The sequence below is a fragment of the Leptonotus elevatus genome, chromosome 8 (assembly GCF_054856555.1).
Source record: "Leptonotus elevatus isolate MCC_2025b chromosome 8, RoL_Lele_1.0, whole genome shotgun sequence".
Lineage (NCBI taxonomy): Eukaryota > Metazoa > Chordata > Actinopteri > Syngnathiformes > Syngnathidae > Leptonotus > Leptonotus elevatus.
Genome location: NC_141246.1, coordinates 2425108 through 2443276, shown reverse-complemented (window position 1 = coordinate 2443276; position 18169 = coordinate 2425108). Strand labels below are relative to the sequence as shown.

Sequence of the window (18169 nt, the reverse complement as noted above, 5' to 3'; positions counted from 1 at the left end):
CGGTACCACGATGCTGTCGTCCATGGTTGCCGTGGCAACGTTTCGCGGATTCTGGTCCTTTACAAAGAGGCGAGCGTGACGGAGTCATATGTTCCCTTTGCTTTTAATTTCCCTGGAGGAGTTCATATCCGTAAAAAAAAAAAAAAAGAAAAGAAAAAAATAAGCTTGCTTCCGCACGCGCGCGCGCACGCACACGCGCACACGCGCGGTCGACTTGTGCAGCGAGCAGCAGGCGTGGAGACGAAGCCGGAATAAGGTCGTTCCCAGCTGCCCTGTGGAAAAAGCTCACGTTTTATTAGCCACAATTAGGCAGATGAGGATCTCATCTGCCGAGTGGAGTTGTCCGCATTCCGCTCGTTGTTAAGGCCAATCACGTGACTGCTGAAGCGTCCAAACGCCAAGCAGGAAAAGACGTCAAATGGCCAGATGATCATAAAAGCGGACGCGGAATTGACTTTTGCGGTGTGTTGATTCGATGTACATATTTAACAAAATAACAAAATAAAAATACATTAAAAGCAATATTAATAGAATATAGAAATATAGCTCAAATTGACTACAAAGGTAAAAAAAAAAAAAAAGTTCCTCTCCATTATTCTGTATATAAAAACAAAATAAAAATACATTAAAAGCAATATTAATAGAATATAGAAATATAGCTCAAATTAACTACAAAGGTAAAAAAAAAAAAAAAGTTCCTCTCCATTATTCTGTATGTAAAAACAAAATAAAAATACATTAAAAGCAATATTAATAGAATATAGAAATATAGCTCAAATTAACTACAAAGGTAAAAAAAAAGAAAAAAGTTCCTCTCCATTATTCTGTATATAAAAACAAAATAAAAATACATTAAAAGCAATATTAATAGAATATAGAAATATAGCTCAAATTAACTACAAAGGTAAAAAAAAAAAAAAGTTCCTCTCCATTATTCTGTATATAAAAACAAAATAAAAATACATTAAAAGCAATATTAATAGAATATAGAAATATAGCTCAAATTAACTACAAAGGTAAAAAAAAAAAAAAAGAATTAAAAGAAAAATGCATATAAAATTAAAGAAAAAAAAAAGGAAAATAATTTGAATAATTGCATCAAAATCATTAAGTTAAATTATTACAAAAGTACTTTGGATAGATAAATGTTGAACAAAACTCATTACAAATCAACGATAACATCAGGTGAATTGAAATAACGACAAAATAAAAAAATATATAACACAAAATAAACAAACCCATAGAAATGCAAAGCGGCTATCGACATTCTTGGTTGAATCCCGAAAAAACAACATCTCGCTCGCCACCTTTGTTGGCTCGATGTAGAAGCAATGCTTCTTCTCCACAAATCTCTGAAGAGCTTTCAGGTTTGATCCTGGTGCGTTCAAGGACCGGATTTCGAAATACAAATTCAAGCAGGAAGTAAAAACCCTATCAAAATAAGTATGTTGAATAAAATCAAACAAAAACACAGTTAACAGTAAATTCAGCTCAACAAAATCAAATATTTAGGTTTAATAAAATACAATTAGAAAAGTCTAATTACTGTAATAATAAAAAAAATGTTTTTATAAAAAAAAATTCTAATACATGACTCTCAAAAAGCTGCAGGGTCCTATCAAGCCAACGGCAACGGCAACACAAGCAGGAAGTAGAACCCTATCAAAATAAGTATGTTGAATAAAATCAAACAAAAACACAATAACAGGAAATTCAGCTCAACAAAATTAAATATTTACGTTTAATGAAATACAATTAGAAAAATCGAATTACTGGAATTAAAAAACATAAAAAACAAAAATGATCAAATTTAAAAGAATAATGTTGACTTAAATCGAGTTATAGTAATCGCAAAAAATAATACATCAATTATGATTTTTTTTAAATTTATTATTATTATTTTTTTTAAACAAACCAACCTAAAGTTGGGTCAAATTGACCTGTAACATGGGTCAATCTAGTTTATGACCAAAATTGGGTTATTTTCCCCCCCCCAGCAGTTTTAATGGTGTAAATAGCATCAAATATTAAAACAAAAATAAACCTGTAAACTGTGTTGAAAACCAATCGTACCCTTGCCACCACATTGTGCGCATTGCACAGTTTTCGTCCCCAAATGAGCGACTGACACATCGACTCAGGAAGTGCCGCTGATCCTTATTTCGGCGCCATTGCCAGCGTGTAATTGGCCCCCCTGAGGTGCTGCAGTTTTTTTTGTTTTTTTTAAGATCTCACACTAAATAATGTAGGTTTTATATATATATATAAAAATTGAATGAGTGGAAAGATTTTTTTTCTAATTGAAGGAGGGAGTCAGACTCATTTAGTTTTTTTTGTCTTTTTGTCCACCCGTCGTGTTCATCGTCGCTCGCGCTCGGACTCCAAAACGAGATGATGCAACAGCTCAGCCTTCCGTTCACTTCCGCAAGTGTGTGCGTGTACATGTGTGTGTGTGTGTGTGTGTGTGTGTGTGTGTGTGTGTGTGTGTGTGTATGTGATCACATTCAGATGAAGTGAATGAGGCAAAAGAAGCTGTTCCTCTGGGATAGAAATTTGAAGGATTGCAAGTTTTTGTCACTGGAGACAAAAAGAGTACGTAATAATAGGGTGTGCACACTTGTGCAACCAAATGATCTCAGTTGTTCCTTTCTACTTCCCTGTTTCTTAGCTCTTCTTGTATGTTGCGTACTGTACATCATCGCACCGAATCGACTTCGAGAACCCAAACTTTATTTCGCGTCGTCTCTGCATTCGCTACTTGACTTTTCCTGCTGTCAAGTTGACGCGTTTCTGAGTCGGACGCGCGCGCGTCCCTCAGGACAGGATGTCCGCTCCTGAATTAATCGAGGTGAGAGCTGAGGTGCTTCGCGGCCTCTGGGCGACAACATTGGATACGCACACACGCAAGAGGTGGAGATACGTGGAGGCTCAATGAGGTTGCATCTCCTCAGAAGCTTGTTTTTTGTTTTGTTTTGTTTTCTCGGACGAATGGACAAAAAAATTCCGACTACTGCTGGTGATTATTATTATTATCTTTTTTTTTTTTTTTTTTACGTACACTGCTCAAAAAAATCTAAACAATTAAGGGAACACTATTCCTTCAATTTTAAGGGAACAAAGTGTTCCCTTAATTGTTCAGATTTTTTTGAGCAATACATATATTAATAGCATAAACACTGCCCAAAGAAATCACTTTGTTCCTTTATTTTTTGGGGGCAGTATATTTTGCTTATTGTATTTATATAATGTTGTATTGTGTATATATTGTACACTGTTAAGAAAATTGATGGATGGATATTTTTTATACTGTACAGTGGAACCCTGCATACTTGTGGTGAGGCACCATTGAATCGTATATATATATATATATATATATATATATATCAATTTCATTTTCATTAAGGAGCCATCCCGGTGTTTCTCCTCCTCTTCCTTCTTCTTCTTCTGCTGGCCTGTTTAAAGATTAAAGCGGAGTTCATTCCTCGGCTCCTCTTCATCATCCCCTTCGCTCTCATTTCCATGCAAAGGTCAACCTCAAAAAGGAAATTCAAAGCCCGCTGGTGGTGCCGTTGAGATGGAGAGGAGTAATTAAAACCGATAAATTAAGGCTCGAACCCCGCCCCTCGCCCCTCGCCCCCGCCCCCGCCATCGCGCTCCTTCTCGCTCGTTTGATCGTTGCCGCTCGCTTTCGCCGCGAGGGCTGAATATCTACAGTATATAATAACCAAATCTGAAAATAGCACGGAAAACACGCCCATGAGTGGGCGGGGCCAATATAGAGAATGACCTCAGGACAAGCTTGCCGTTGATCTCGTGGAAAAAGACATTTAACAACTCCCGTCATTTCTCAACGTCGGATATATATTACGGTGATGATGATGATTCATTTTTCAGCAGTCGTATCAAGTCAATCACCAAAAGAGCCTTTTATCAACTGAAGAACATTTCCAGAGTTGAAGGGTCGCTTATTGAGAACGCCGCAGCTCGGGTTCTGATCAGAACAAAAAGAGATCAGAACGTATTACTTCATTCCTCTCACTCAGCGGCAGAATAGATTTTCATTTCTGCCACTTGTCTAAAAATCACTGAATGCTTTAAGGGCCTGAAGACGTGAATGGATTCCAAAGCAAACACGGTGAAGCCGCAATTAGCTGTTATGCTGCGAACATTGATATTAGTTTTTTAAAGCTTTTTTTTTTTTTTAATACACATTACATTACAACATATATGGTGATTTGTGGCACATTTGTCTTCTTTTTTTTTTTTTTTTTTTTTTTTTTTTTTTTTTTTTTTTTTTTTTTTTTTTTTTATAAGAGCTCAGTATTGTTCATTCGGAAATGTCATCATCATTGCTCTTTTTTTTTTTTTTTTTTTTTTTTTTTTTTTTTTTTTTTTTTTTTAAATATATATATATATATATATACACATATATACATACATATATACATATATACATACATACATACATACTTTTTTTTTTTTTTTTTTTGTGTGTGTGGGTGAGTATGTGTGTGTGCGTGCGTGCGTGCGTGCGTGCGTGTGTTTGTTAGCTCACCAGAAAACCTATTAGAAAAAAAAATCTTATACCGTTCACCTAAATCGAACACCAGGAGACCCGAGGGGACCGAAGAAAACCAAGGAAGGTGAAATCCAGCACCGACCAGACAGATTTGTCTTCTATCGGTAATTTGTAGACAGTCCTAGCCAGTTTCTCCAGGATTTGGCGGGCATTTTTTTTTTTATATATAATTGTTGCAGGCTAAAACAATCAATAATATATCAAAGAAATTGCCAATGCTATTCAAATATGCAGCGCTTAATGCTATCATGGCCAAAATCATTGCCGTAACTGCTACTACTTTTACTCCTCAAAATCTTCCACTTCATTTCTCTGAAATACAGACTTTTGTACACTTTCAATTAATTAATTAATTAATTTATAATTCTACACATTTAAAGATATATTTAATGGTTGATTTACATTTTTTTTTTAAAAACTGCCCAACTCTAGGCTTAACATACAAATGTCACGATATGGCCTACTTTTCACGTGAAATAAGAGAAATACAATTGTTGGCGCTACTAATGACAATCGGCGAGCGTGTCGCTATGACTTACGGGTACCTTTTATCGCTGTTATGGCGCTTGCGGAGTCGCAATAATGGTTCTTGTTGGAACAGAATTATCAACAAATCACTCCTCATGGCGGCCGTTTTTCGGCAGACCTCGACTGTTATTTTTTTTTTAATTAATGTCAACTGTCAAAGTTGTCAAAACAGTTCCAGGCGAGGAAGTGGACTTTTTTGCTAAAATGCTAAAATATGCTAAGGTCCGGAAGTCACTCCGCATTTCAGCTGTCAAGGCACTTTTATTGTGACGAGGTCCGACAACAACTGCGCCAGATCCGCCGCACCAGCATCTATCGAAACTCAGACACAATCTGCTTCCTCCTCGGGTCATTGAATCGGTGGAGGCTTCGTCTGTCCTTCCTTCCTTTCCTCAGTCTCTCCTTTGGTCTCTTGAGGTCTCCCTGATTTGTTGGAATTTAGATGTTTCTGGGGTTGGTGAAGAACTCTGGTGGGTGGCCCAGTGGGGTGGTGGGTGGTCGGGGCTGGATTTCACTTTCCTTTCTTTTCTTTAGTCCTTCCTCGGGTCTCCTGACGGCGGTGTTCGGTTTAGGTGAACGGTATGGGATTTTTTAATTAGGTTTTTGGTGAACTCATGAATACACACACACTCACACGCACGCACATACAAAAATAATAATAATAAAAAAAAAAAAGAGAGCAATGATGACGACATGTCAAATCGGTAAAATTACCGAATGAACAATACTGAGCTTTAAAGAAACAAAACAAAAAAAAACAGTGCCTCTAACTGCGCGCAAATAAAAATTTCCAGCAAGTTTTCTGCAACTTCTTGTAAAACTTTCTTCAAGGCTGTAAACTAATAAATAAATTGTAAAGCAACGCATTTCTCATACAATAACGATATGGGGAGAATAATTTGTTCGATTAATCCGTAAAAAACGCCGTCATTCCCAACACTGTTCGTTTTGTCACACGCATGTTGATGTGGCTCCCCGTTGCTATAAATGGGAATGTCGTCATTTATTATTTATTATTTATTTTGTTTTACAAGCAATAGATGTTGAGAAATTGTGAAGGCTCACTTCGCTGCTACAAGCGCGATTCTATAGATTAGCGAGTACGCGCGTGAAGCAGCGGCGAGATTGGCTGGAGAAAAAAAATAAAAATAAAAAAAAAAACAAGTCGCAATGTCCTCCATCTGTGATGAAGGGCTTGCTCGCACGCTTGTCGTGTGATTAACGGGAAAAACGTACAGCTGACTCCCTTCGCGGTTCGTTTCAGCGCTTGGACTCGCGGGAAATAACGGTATACGGTCCAGAACTGGTAGGAGGAGGAGGAGGAAAGAAAGAGGGTGCGCGCCGTGAACCTTTACAAGACGTGGACGCATGGGGAGGCCGAGCCAGATGCTTGACCCGGAACGCAAAGTAGACCGGCAACCGTCAATCACAAAACCGAAAATACGGCTCAGTCTCGAGGGTACACACACACACACACACACACACACACATATTGATTTGTAAGATCTTAACTGAGTTTTAGAAAGTGAGCGACCCCGCGAGATGGGAACATGCGAGCGCTTATTGCTTTTCTTATAGTATGCGGCAGTGGCTGACCACCAGTTCAGGGTGTACCCAGCTGGGATAGGCTCCAGCACCCCCGTGACACTTGTGAGGAATAAAGCAATTAAAAAAAAAATGGAAGGGATGGATTTGGTATCTTGGCCTCCATGCCGACGGACCTGACGATGATAGAAACCATCGTTATTGCGAAAGTGCCACATGCGTCACCTCGGGCGCTTTGCTGACAATATTTATCCAATAACATGACAAAAACGTTGAACGCGTTAAAATAAAATACATCCTACTCGCTAGAGATCGCCACAGACGTGTTTTGGTCGTAATCGAATCAGGTTTTTGCTCTGACCAACCAATCTGGGGTTGAAAAAAAAATGCTGATGTCATGTGTTGGCCTTTTGGAGGCGGATTTCAAATCTGGTTGTTTCAAGACGCAAGAACCGTTGCTGGCATAGATTGAGTTATATTGGCTAGCATTAAGGCTACAATCCGATTGGACAACAAAATCCAACGTTTAGATACACATACTGGAGACTATATTTTGATTGTTAACTCATTTGCTCCCAAAAACATATAAATACGTTCTATTTTAAACATCGCCATGCTCCCAAAGACGTATTTATACGTTTTAATATATTTTTTATGCTCAAGCATACAGAAGGCTTTGATGCAGCCTCTGACCTGAAGAGAATGCTTGAAGCAATGGTCATTTTTACAAAAACGGCCAGCAAGTGGCAGCAGAGTATAAGAGATCAACCAGGGCCACGTTGCAACAAGCTGTTTTACACTGTTTTAAACAGATTTGTGAATACAGTAATGATGAATATATAAAAAAAAAAAAAATCCTGAGGAAAGAAGAGACTCAAATCTTTCTTTTGATAGCTTTCATGTTTGTAAAGCAATAGAACACGATATTCTGTAGGCCTTGCAAAATCAGTCAAAATCCAGTAAACCGGTCGGGAGCGAAGGGGGTTGCTTCAGCGAAAATGGCTGGGAGTGAATGAGTTCATCAGCGGTGTGCCCAGATGAACAACACAGCACTCCACACACATCATCTATTAATCGTAAGCATACCACAAGAAATCCCTTCGGATCATCTTTCCGAGCATCCGATTTTCAAACCTTTGCTGACTTTGACTGGAAGAGAGGAAAACTGCTCAAATTAGGGGAAAATTAATTATCAGCATGAGTGTCCCCCGCTTAAGTGGGAATACGAGCTTCAGGTTTCAATCTCGGAATCGTCTTAGCCCAACTCGATTCCGACCCCTACAGAAGAGTCATAAATTGAAATAAATCAAATCAAATGATCGTAACTCTTTTTTTTTTTTCTTTTTTTTTTGATGATGATGAATGATCGTAACTCTAATGTAGAACAGAATGAACATTTCTGATTGTCAGCTGTACTATTTTATCAGCAATTCGGGGAGAGAGAAAAAAAAATCCCTTAACAGACACGACATCGCAAGAGAAATCTGGTAATCGAACCTTTGTGACTTGCTGGAAGTGCTCAAATATGATGATATGTATGCTTGTAGAAACTGTATTTGCTCAAAAACACTTGATGGCTTTGTAAAAAAAAAAAAAAAGAACATCTCAGCCTTTGTGTTCGGGCTGTCGGGATAAGTCTTTGGTTTAGCGTGTTAGCGGTTAGCGCCTGCATGTTCTCAATGTTTGCTGACAGCCATTTGATTTGATTGTGACACATTTGGATTTTTTATTTTTTTTTTAGTACGAACACAAACCAAACCTCAGGCTGACCTGATTGACGCGCAGCTCGTAAACGGCAGCCGGCGACAACAGGAAGCTGCAGAATCGGAGGCCGTTAGCGCTCGTTACGCGCAAAACTTCCGCGCAGCGCCTCCAAATCCAATTTCGTGCTGCTTTCTCACCTCTTTTTTCCCGGCTTTCAAGCCCCCCTGGAGCGTTTCCGAGTCCTCAACATGGCGCTTACAGCTTGTGTACGCTTTTGCTTTTGAACGGGGGGCGGTTGGAAGGAGCTGGGAATTCTCATATGGGATCTCCTGGGAATTGTGTTACCTTATGAAGTATGAGAGCGTCTCAGTCTCAATAAAGACAAAAAACAGAAAGTAGCAAAAAAAAAAAAAGAAGCAAAAAATCCTGCAGAAATTGTGTCAATGTGAATTTGATTTGATGTTTCGTAAGCGCTTTGATGTCACGTACGTTGCTGCGCTTTTGGTCTTGTCGGAAAAAAAAAGCCTTATATCTCGACTGTGATAAAAGTTTGGGGCGAGAAAAATAATAATAGCGCGCACTTTACAAAAGAGGGGCGCAACTTGCTTTTGATTACGTTTGAATCTGTTGAGGCGTTATTACGAGCCGCTTATTGCGCAATCATTAAATGCCACAAAAGACATTTATACATCAAAGGTATCGCCGCAGATCACACAAATATGCTGAGCAGATTGGAGCGCACACTTTTGGAATCTGTCGGGAAAAAAACAGTTATGCAGGATGTCGAGGCCGTTCTGTGCGAAACCCAGTATCTCAATTGCCCCACGTGGATAAACGATGCTTTCCCGAATCGGAGTCGGTGCCAGCTTGAGACCGAATCTCACTTTGCCCAAACGACCAACACATTTCTTCCACAGTGAGTGGATATAAAATGTCTACACCCCCCCCCCCCCCTTTCAAATGCCTTTTTTTTTTTTGACAGCATACATTTGTGCAGCCCAGTGCAAAATAGCCTGTGGCCTAACCGGTGGTTGGGGACCACTGGTGTAGGGTTAGGTTAAAATAGATGAATGTTATGGGTAGTAGTACATATTTACTAGGAAGTGCCCAAAAATCGATTCTCATAAGAATCGCGATTCTCATTTGGCGCGATTCAGAATAGATTTGAAATGTCCCAAAATCGATTTTATTTAAATTATTTTATATTGTCTTCCCTTTGTTTGTGTGTGCCTTTATTGGGAGCGCTGTGCATGTTGTACCCCGATTTGGCCACTTAAGGACAGTGTGGTTTCCATGCGGTCTGATACGCTGTTAAGTTGTAGCCACATTAGAGAGTAGAAGAAAAAAGTCACGTTTAAGTTATTCCAATAAAAATGTTTGTTTTTTTGCAGCGTTGAGCTGTTCTTTTGAGTGATAAAAGTGCCGCGAGTAGCGCGCTAATTAGCATTAGCGAGTCAGACTGGAGTAGATCATTACGATTTCTTGAACATCTATAATTGAAGCAAAAATCATTGTCAATCAAATCATTTTGAATCGAAAATCGAATCTTTTTTTTTTCTTTTTTTTCTTTTTTAAGAGCTCAGTATTGTTCATTCGGAAATGTCATCATCATTGCTCTTTTATTATTATTATTTTGTTTATTTAATTTTTTTTCTCCCGAAAATCGAATCTGAATCGAACCGCACACCCAATAATCGGAATCGAATCGAATCGTGAGACATTCAAAGATTCCCGCCCCTAATATTTAGCGAATAAAATCAAAATGAAACCACAGGTTCAGAATTGTATCAGATCCCACAAGACTGATGATGAAGTGGCGAGCAAGTCTTGAAAAAGACCAAACCCATTTTTATTTTGTCAGTGGACCTTGTCAGCCACTTCGGGGAACTTGTCATTCGCTTGAGGGGAGAAAGAGACGGAAGAAAAAAAAAAACCCTGACAACTTTTAATTAAAGCACTGCTGTGACAGACAGTAATTAAGCACAAAGAGAAGCTCATTATAGAAGAAAAGGCGGCGAAATAAGCCTGCCGCGCGCTTCCTGTCAAAATAAAAGCAACGATAATAAAAGAGCAAGCGGAGAGCGACGCAAAAAAGGTTGTCAGGTTGTGATTTGGCGACAAGCCGCCAGATCAATTGGATTAAATCAATGCAGAGCAACTCAAAGTCGAGCATCGGCAATCAAATAGATTCAGTCGGCATCGTTACGGCAGAACAGATCTGATGCAAAAGTAAACTAATGACCGTCAGCGAGCGTCAGTCAGTAAACAAGCGAGCGCTTAATGGACTCATCGTTCACGCCGGCCAGGCGGAATAAATGTCGCCGTTGTCATATCGGAGAAAAAGAAAACAACAACTCCAGACGTCACTCGCGCGCCCGTTGCTTTCCGCTTGACATCAAGTCATCGCGACATGCAGCTGATACGCTGACGACAAGGTGCGAGCCAGGGGTGCGGGCGCAAAGATTGCGTTTTTTTGCTTATTCGAAAGCAGACAGATGGGCCTGCCACATCTGGATGTGCAATGGTTGCAGCGCGTCTGCCGCCGAGTTGTCCCGATTGATCGGAAAACCATCCGAGTTTTGCGGTGTTTCTCGTCGGGCTGCTGGAGTTCAACTTGAGCGAGAATCCTTCTGAGTCAGAAAACAGGAAAAATGGCATTAGTCATCGCATGGTCGTTAAAAAAAAAAAGCCTTACTATAAATGGCCGTTTTAATTTGCTAAACATTGTTTAATAAAATATTTTTATAAATTTATTTTGTGATAATTTACTGATATTTGTTAATGACTATACATGGTCCTTTTAAACAAAAACGCCTCATTATATATAGTCGTAAAAAAAAAAAAACACGCCTTACTATATATACATGGTCGTTTTTAAAAAACTGGTCATTTAAAAAAAATAAAAACCTTACTATACATAGTTGTTTAAAAAAAAAAGTCTCACTATATTTGGTTGTTTTTCTTTTCTTTTTTTTAAACAGGTAAAATAAACATGGTTGCTTAAAAAAAAAAGCGCCTTGGTCATTTTGTTGTTTTGGTCGTATAAAAAAAAAAATCTTTTTAATTAAAAGCTTTACTACTATTCATGATCATTCATAAAAATAATCATATTAATAATCAACCTTACTATACATGCTTTTTTTATTATTATTTTTTTTATGTAACCCCCCCCCCCCCCCCCCCCCCACACACACACACCTGACTCAGGGAATTTGAGGTCAATTGTCATTGCTGCACTGCTAATGTTAAGGATATGCGGTTTGTGTCAAATCTGTTGCACCTCTGGGGGGCCCCCGCTGGCTAAGGGGGGGCCCCAAGCAATTGCCTTGCCTTTGGGTCCAAGTGTGCAGTGTGTGCGGTCAGAGGATAGAGCAATGGGTTCGGAAAGAAAGATGATCCACAAAAAGGTATCAATAAATATCAAATGCGATTGAGTCACTTTTGTTTCTGGAGTGTTCTTGAACGCGCCGTCATTATCTCGTCCTCCTGTCATTCAACTTCGCCGCGGAAGGCAATCTAAACCATTAAAAGAGTTTTGAATCGCCACGATGACTCTCATCATATTTTACGGCCAATTAGCGGCTAATCCGCGGCTAATCCCCCGCAAGGAAGGTGAACAGCTAAATGTCAGCAAGCGTCCCCGTTGACGCAAACATGCAAATTACAAGGAGCCCGTCTTCCCCGTTTTAGAATTTACAAAAAAAATAATAATAATAATTACGTAAAAAAAAAGACTTGTGAACATAAGATGAAATAAAAATGCTAAAGAGGGTAATGTAAGAGACTTGAATTTCTTCGTTCCACGTTGAGAGGAACCAGTTGAGGTGGCTGGGGCATCTGGTTCGGATGCCTCCTGGGCGCCTCCCTGGGGAGGTGTTCCGGGCATGTCCTACCGGCAGGAGGCCCCGGGGACGACCCAGGACACGCTGGAGAGACTACGTCTCGCGGCTGGCCTGGGAACGCCTTGGGATCCCGTCGGAGGAGCTGGCTGAAGTGGCTGGGGAGAGGGAAGTCTGGGCTTTCCCTGCTAAAGCTGCTGCCCCCGCGACCCGACCCCGGATAAGCGGAATTGAAGACGGAACGGAACGGAACGTAAAAAATGATGCCTTCGCGGTGGCCACCATTTGCATTTTTATCGCCGCGCGGTATGTAAACACGTGTGTGCCTGCGATATGTTGAAGGTGACTAATTAGCTTGCGTAAAAAAGCCATCTTGACATTAAAATGTGTTTTACCTGCAGGCTTTATTGAGTTTTAATGGTACAATTGTAGCCACTAATGGATTTAGTATTACCTCGAAGGGATTATAGCTTGCCAGGATTTTCCACCCTCACCCCATCATCCCCCCCCCCCCCCCCCCCGGCCCCTTCCCCCAATTTGAACGACACGCAATGTGGATGCATTTTTTTTTCACAATTTAAAACACTTTTCAGGTGTCTCAATAAAAGCTATTTGCCGATCTTGGATGCAAATCCACAAAGGATAAACAGTTACAGAACACTTGGCTCATTTTTTTTCTGGTTGCAATTGCTCTGTTTTGTGAGTGGTGGGTGTAAGCGGGGGGGGGGGGGGGGGGGGGGGGGGGGATGTGTGGTGTCTCGTGAAACTTCCGTTAATGAATCAACTGGGGCGGAGCGAGTGCATTGCAGCAAAGATTTAGTGAACCGTCCAACCCCCTCTGGTCACCATTTTTCTGAAAAGTGACTTTCCGCGCCGTTATTGGAGACTTGTGGAATCTCATAAATGAATAGCGCTTGAGCAAAGCAAAAGTTTGGGTTTTTTAAAATTCACATTTGATGGGTGGGAAATAAACTTGTCAGTTTTTAATACATTTTGTCACGTTTTCTCTGTTGCTAGACCGGCTGTGGACTCTCTCCGGGTTGGTCAGGACGTGGGCCTGGTTCCGAGGCCATGAGTAGCAGCTGGCGGGACCGTCTCCAGAACCTTTGCACGTGGAACACCTAAAATGGGGACGATACTGGAAGCCGCTTTCTAATCGCCACGAAGACGACCCCAAATTTTTCTCGCGCCTTACCGCAGCCCCCCTTCAAGTTCCTCCGAGCTCCGTCTTTTTTTTTTTTTAGACTTCCCGTCCTGACGATGGCGCTCCTCTATCTCCTGCTCCTCCCAGGGTTACTGTTCCTCCGGCTTCCCACCGTAGTCAGCGGAGACTGCTGGCTTATCGAGGGGGACAAAGGCTACGTTTGGCTGGCGATTTGCAGTCAGAACCAACCGCCATACGAGACCATACCCCAGCATATCAACAGCACGGTCAGTAGCCCGTTCTGCCTTACGACCTCTTCAACTCTGATCTCTTTACGTTTTTTTTCTTTGTCTTTGGCTAAGAGTCTGTGGTTTCCTCTTGGCACCCCACCAATTAGTAATAGAAGTTAGGTCTAGAACCAGGGGGTGGGCACACTTGGTCCTCGAGGGCCGGAGTCCTGCAGGTTTTGGGATGTTTCCCTTCTCCAACACAGCTGATATATGATCGGCTCATCTGCAAGCTCGACATAAGCCTGATAACAAATTCTGTTGATTGGAATCAGCTGCGTTGGAGCAGGGAAACATCCAAAACCTGCAGGACTGCGGCCCTCGAGGACGGAGTTTGCCCACCACTGGTCTGGACTCTGGCTGGGCCACTGCAAAATTGCCTTCTTTTGTTCATTTAGGGACACGCTAGCCAGAGATCTCATCTGATCTAAGATGTTAAACAGGGTTGGGTCTGACTGGGACGGGGTCACCAGCTACTGTGATCTATCTATCTGTGATTGACTGGTGACCAGTGTAGGTTTGACCTCTCCTATCAGCCATAATAGATTGGGTTATGCTCCAGACAACCTGTCAGCTATTCAACCGTGAGGACACAATCTTGTAGGATCTCGGGGGCTAAGAACGGTTGCTAAATGCATGAGAGACTGCCTGTAATTACCAGATATTGTAATCTTTACCTGTGATTTGACTGACAAACAATTTGACTGCCGATTCTAGATAAGACTTTGTGGTCTAGGCTTTGGTTAGGCCTCGAAGCATACTGAAGCCCCACAGAGAACTTAATGAACCCCTAACTTAAAGGTCCCTGTAGGCGGTGACTGAAAATTCGGTTGACAAGCGATCTGACTGAATTCGCCTTACAGGTTCACGACCTGAGACTGAACGAGAACAAGCTGAAGGCTGTGCTCCTCACCTCCATGTACCGCTTCACCAACCTCACTGACCTCAACCTCACCAAAAACGATATCAGCTACATCGAGGACGGGGCCTTTGCCGGACAGGCCAACCTTCAGGTTTTGTACTGCTCGTCTATATTGTGTTGTTGAAACAAAGATTGTGACCAATTTCGATATTGCGTTTGGATCCAGGTTCTCCAGCTGGGTTACAACAAGCTGACCAACCTGACGGAGGGCATGCTACGAGGCCTGGGCCGGATGCAGTGCCTCTTCCTTCAGCACAACCTTATTGAGGTCATCTCCACCAATGCCTTCTGGGAGAGCCCCAGCCTCAGTAGCCTGGATCTGTCATCCAACAAGCTGGCCCGCCTTGACCCGTCCACCTTCACCGTCCTCAACCGGCTGCTGGTGTGCGAGCTTGCCGGGAACCCTTTTCACTGCGGCTGTGACCTGTACAGCTTCCTCACCTGGCTGGAAGCCTTCAACAACGTCACGCACACCTATGACCGCCTGCAGTGCGAGACCCCCCGCGAGCTCAATAGTTACCCCCTTCTGGGACCCTCGCCGGGGCACGGGAGGAACGCCCGAGTCATTCTTTCCACCCGGTGTCATGACGGCGTAATCATTCCTGGCATTTCATCAACCGGCCCAGAACTGGATGGCTCCGGTATGGGTTTGGACAACCCAGACCCTGGCCTGTACCCCCTGCCGAGCTTTTCGTCCACCCCTGACCCAACCCACAACCACCAGATTTCAATGAAGCTCCAGACCGTGTCCCTTTTCAGTGCCTCCGTGGTGGTGCAGATACCACGACCCTACAGCAAGATGTACGTCATGTCGCAGTACAACCGCACCTTCGTGGCGGACATCATGCCTCTGAAGAACAAAAGGGAGGTGATAACTTTGGATAAACTCCGGCCGCACACCAACTACACTTACTGCGTGGCCTCGGTAGGAAAGTCCCAGCGCTACAACCACACTTGCCTGACCTTCACCACGCGGGCTATGGAACCGGCGGACCCTCACAGCAACCCATCCACCACCACGCACTATATCATGACCATTCTGGGGTGTCTCTTCGGGATGGTCATCGTACTGGGCTTTGTCTACTACTGTCTCCGACGGCGACGCATGCAGGAGGAGAAGAAGAAAGCTTTGAGTGTGAAGAAAACTATTCTGGAGATGAGGTATGGGAGCTCTTACATAAGTTCTCTTCTAAATTTAGGGTCAGAGTCCAAAAGTGGGCGCCGGCTCGAAATTTCGCATCACTGTTACAGTAGCAAAAATCTTGATGATTATCGGTCTCACCATCAGTTTTCACCTATGTGTAAATTGCTGCTTAAATTTGGAACAAAGACAAGCTAATGGGTTAAATATCATGAGTAATCCTACAAATTTCAAATCTGAATGATCATAAATGTAAACATGTCTTGCATCAGATCCAGACAGAGGATAAGGCTTGAGTATGAGTGTGTGTGGGGGGGATCTTGTCCATTAGCCTTTACCAAATTACAAATCGGGAAGGAAAAAAAAAAGAGCAATTAAAAAGTCATTCCCGGAATATGTCCCATTTAAAACCCAAATAACGATATGTGATATCTTTCACCTCTCAGGTATGGCCCAGAGGCGGCAGCGGCAGTGGCCAACGACCCAGCCGCCATGCAGCGCCTCCAGGATCAGGCCCACCACCAGCACCACCACGGAGGGGCGGCAGGCAGCAAGTTGCCCCCGTCGGCCTCCTCCAGCACGGGAATGCTCCACGGCTCGGCCAACACCACTTCCTCCCGCCTCTCCAGTTTACCACAGGTGGAAAAGATGGCCAGCGCCTTTTCCGAGGCCATGGGCGCCAAGGGGAGCTACATGGACGTGAGGACTGCAGGAGGGGTCGGGGAGGGTCGAGAGGCGGAGAGGGTCGCGCTGAGCGCAGGCGGGGAGGTTGTTTTGGATATGAGAGGCACTGGAGCTGAAAACGGAGCGGACGTTGTGGAGGATTCCGACGACGATGGCCGCGGCTCGGCGTCTGAGATCTCCACCATCGCCAAGGAGGTGGACAAAGTGAACCAGATCATCAACAACTGCATTGATGCCCTAAAACTGGATGCCTCCTCTAATGCTGTGGAGAATGCGAATGCCCAACCGCAAGCTCCAGTTTGCATGACGTCTCACCCGCGGAACCTGCTGCCTCTGGCTTCAGGAGATCAAGTCATGGCCTCTTCCCCAAAGGTGCACCCGAAGTCCCACCCTCAAGCTCAAGCCCCTCCACACCCTCAAGCTCATCCTCAGCTACACATGAAACCTCTTCCTCCCTCCATGGCCCCAGTGCCCCTGGTGATGCCCCTGTCAGAGCGACCGGGTATCAGCGGCGGGGGGTTCCTTTCCCCTCCGTACCGTGACCCACCCCCGGCCAATGCGGTGCGGCCCCTTCAGAGGCAGTTGAGCGCAGACACCGCTGTGTCCAAGAACCGTTGTGGAGCCCCTGCCGCCGGCGGAGCGGTCAAGAGCGGCCGTGTGTTCAATGCGGATGCTGCCGAGAAGCGTAGCGATCCGCCCAAGTACCCTTTGGAAAAAAGCAGCCCGGTGCGTGGCGGAGTCGGGGGCTGCAACGGAATGGGGGGCGTCAACGGGAGCGGCGGAGGGAACGTGAATGGCGGTGGCATGGCATGTAGTAACGGAAATGGAGGTCGAGGTGGGGCGTCTGGTTCTGGTCCAAGTCCTGGTCTGCAGCAGCAGCAGCAGCACCACCACCTGGAGGTTCAGCCCGATTACCACAGCTCGGAACACCGCCATTCCTTCCCCGCGCTCTACTACGAGGGCGGCAGCGAGTCGCCCTCGCCGTCCCAAAAGGTGTCCTTCCTCAAACCACTTGGGCGCTCCAAGAGGGACGCCACGGCCGCCTACTCGCAGCTGTCGCCCGCGCGCCACCACCACCACTACAACTCGGGGTACTCTTCCAGTCCCGAGTACTCGTCGGAGAGCACGCTGCGGATCTGGGAGCGATTTCGCCCGTACAAGAAGAGCCCCCGGGAAGAAGCATCTTACATCGCGGCGGGCCACGCTCTGCGCAAGAAGGTGCAGTTCGCCAAGGACGAGGACCTTCACGACATTTTAGACTACTGGAAAGGCGTTTCCGCACAGCAGAAGCTGTAAGCGGAGTCAAATAGTATCAAAGGAAAGCTTGGAGGCCAACAGCAGACTAAAAAAAAAAAAAGTGGATTATAATGTAGCAGGACACATTTCATCTAAATTCCCCCATTGGAGGGAAGGTTAAGGGTGTATATTTTCTTTGTAAAATGTTTGGATGTTGTTAATTTTGACTGCCTCCCGATGGGCGCTTTGGTCCTCGCAGGCGCTCAACACTGATGAGCTAAACCAGGGTTGGCAAACTCATTTGCGACATCGTAATGACTGTAAAAATCATATCAATGCGGGGGGTCACCTCATCCGATTACAATGAACTATTGCATATTCAATATTTGGTATTTGCAAATTTTTGGGGCTAGCCTATCATCCGTTATCTGCTGAAGAAACGAAAATGGAAGACCAATCCGTTAAGAGAGAAACACGAAGCAGACGCCCGTTATTAGGCTGCCTAAAGTGCTGCAGTGGGTCGAACCTGGTTCTGGGGTTCTTCAGTTTCAGACACCTAT

At 43.7% G+C, this 18169-nt stretch overlaps 1 protein-coding gene across 8 annotated transcripts in view; it reads left to right on the top strand.

Moving 5' to 3' along the window:
- LOC147169204 (protein phosphatase 1 regulatory subunit 29-like) overlaps nucleotides 1-17916 on the top strand; it is a 102986-nt gene extending 85070 nt beyond the window's left edge. For all 8 annotated transcript variants that reach the window (XM_086083972.1, XM_086083974.1, XM_086083970.1 and 5 more), the window contains 4 exons: nucleotides 13213-13626; nucleotides 14490-14639; nucleotides 14715-15709; nucleotides 16136-17916. In XM_086083972.1, the coding sequence (XP_085940098.1) occupies nucleotides 13456-13626; nucleotides 14490-14639; nucleotides 14715-15709; nucleotides 16136-17669 (2850 nt within the window). In that variant the 5' untranslated portion in view covers nucleotides 13213-13455 and the 3' untranslated portion in view covers nucleotides 17670-17916. The remainder of the gene's footprint in view (nucleotides 1-13212; nucleotides 13627-14489; nucleotides 14640-14714; nucleotides 15710-16135) is intronic.
- The last annotated feature ends 253 nt before the right edge of the window (nucleotides 17917-18169 follow it).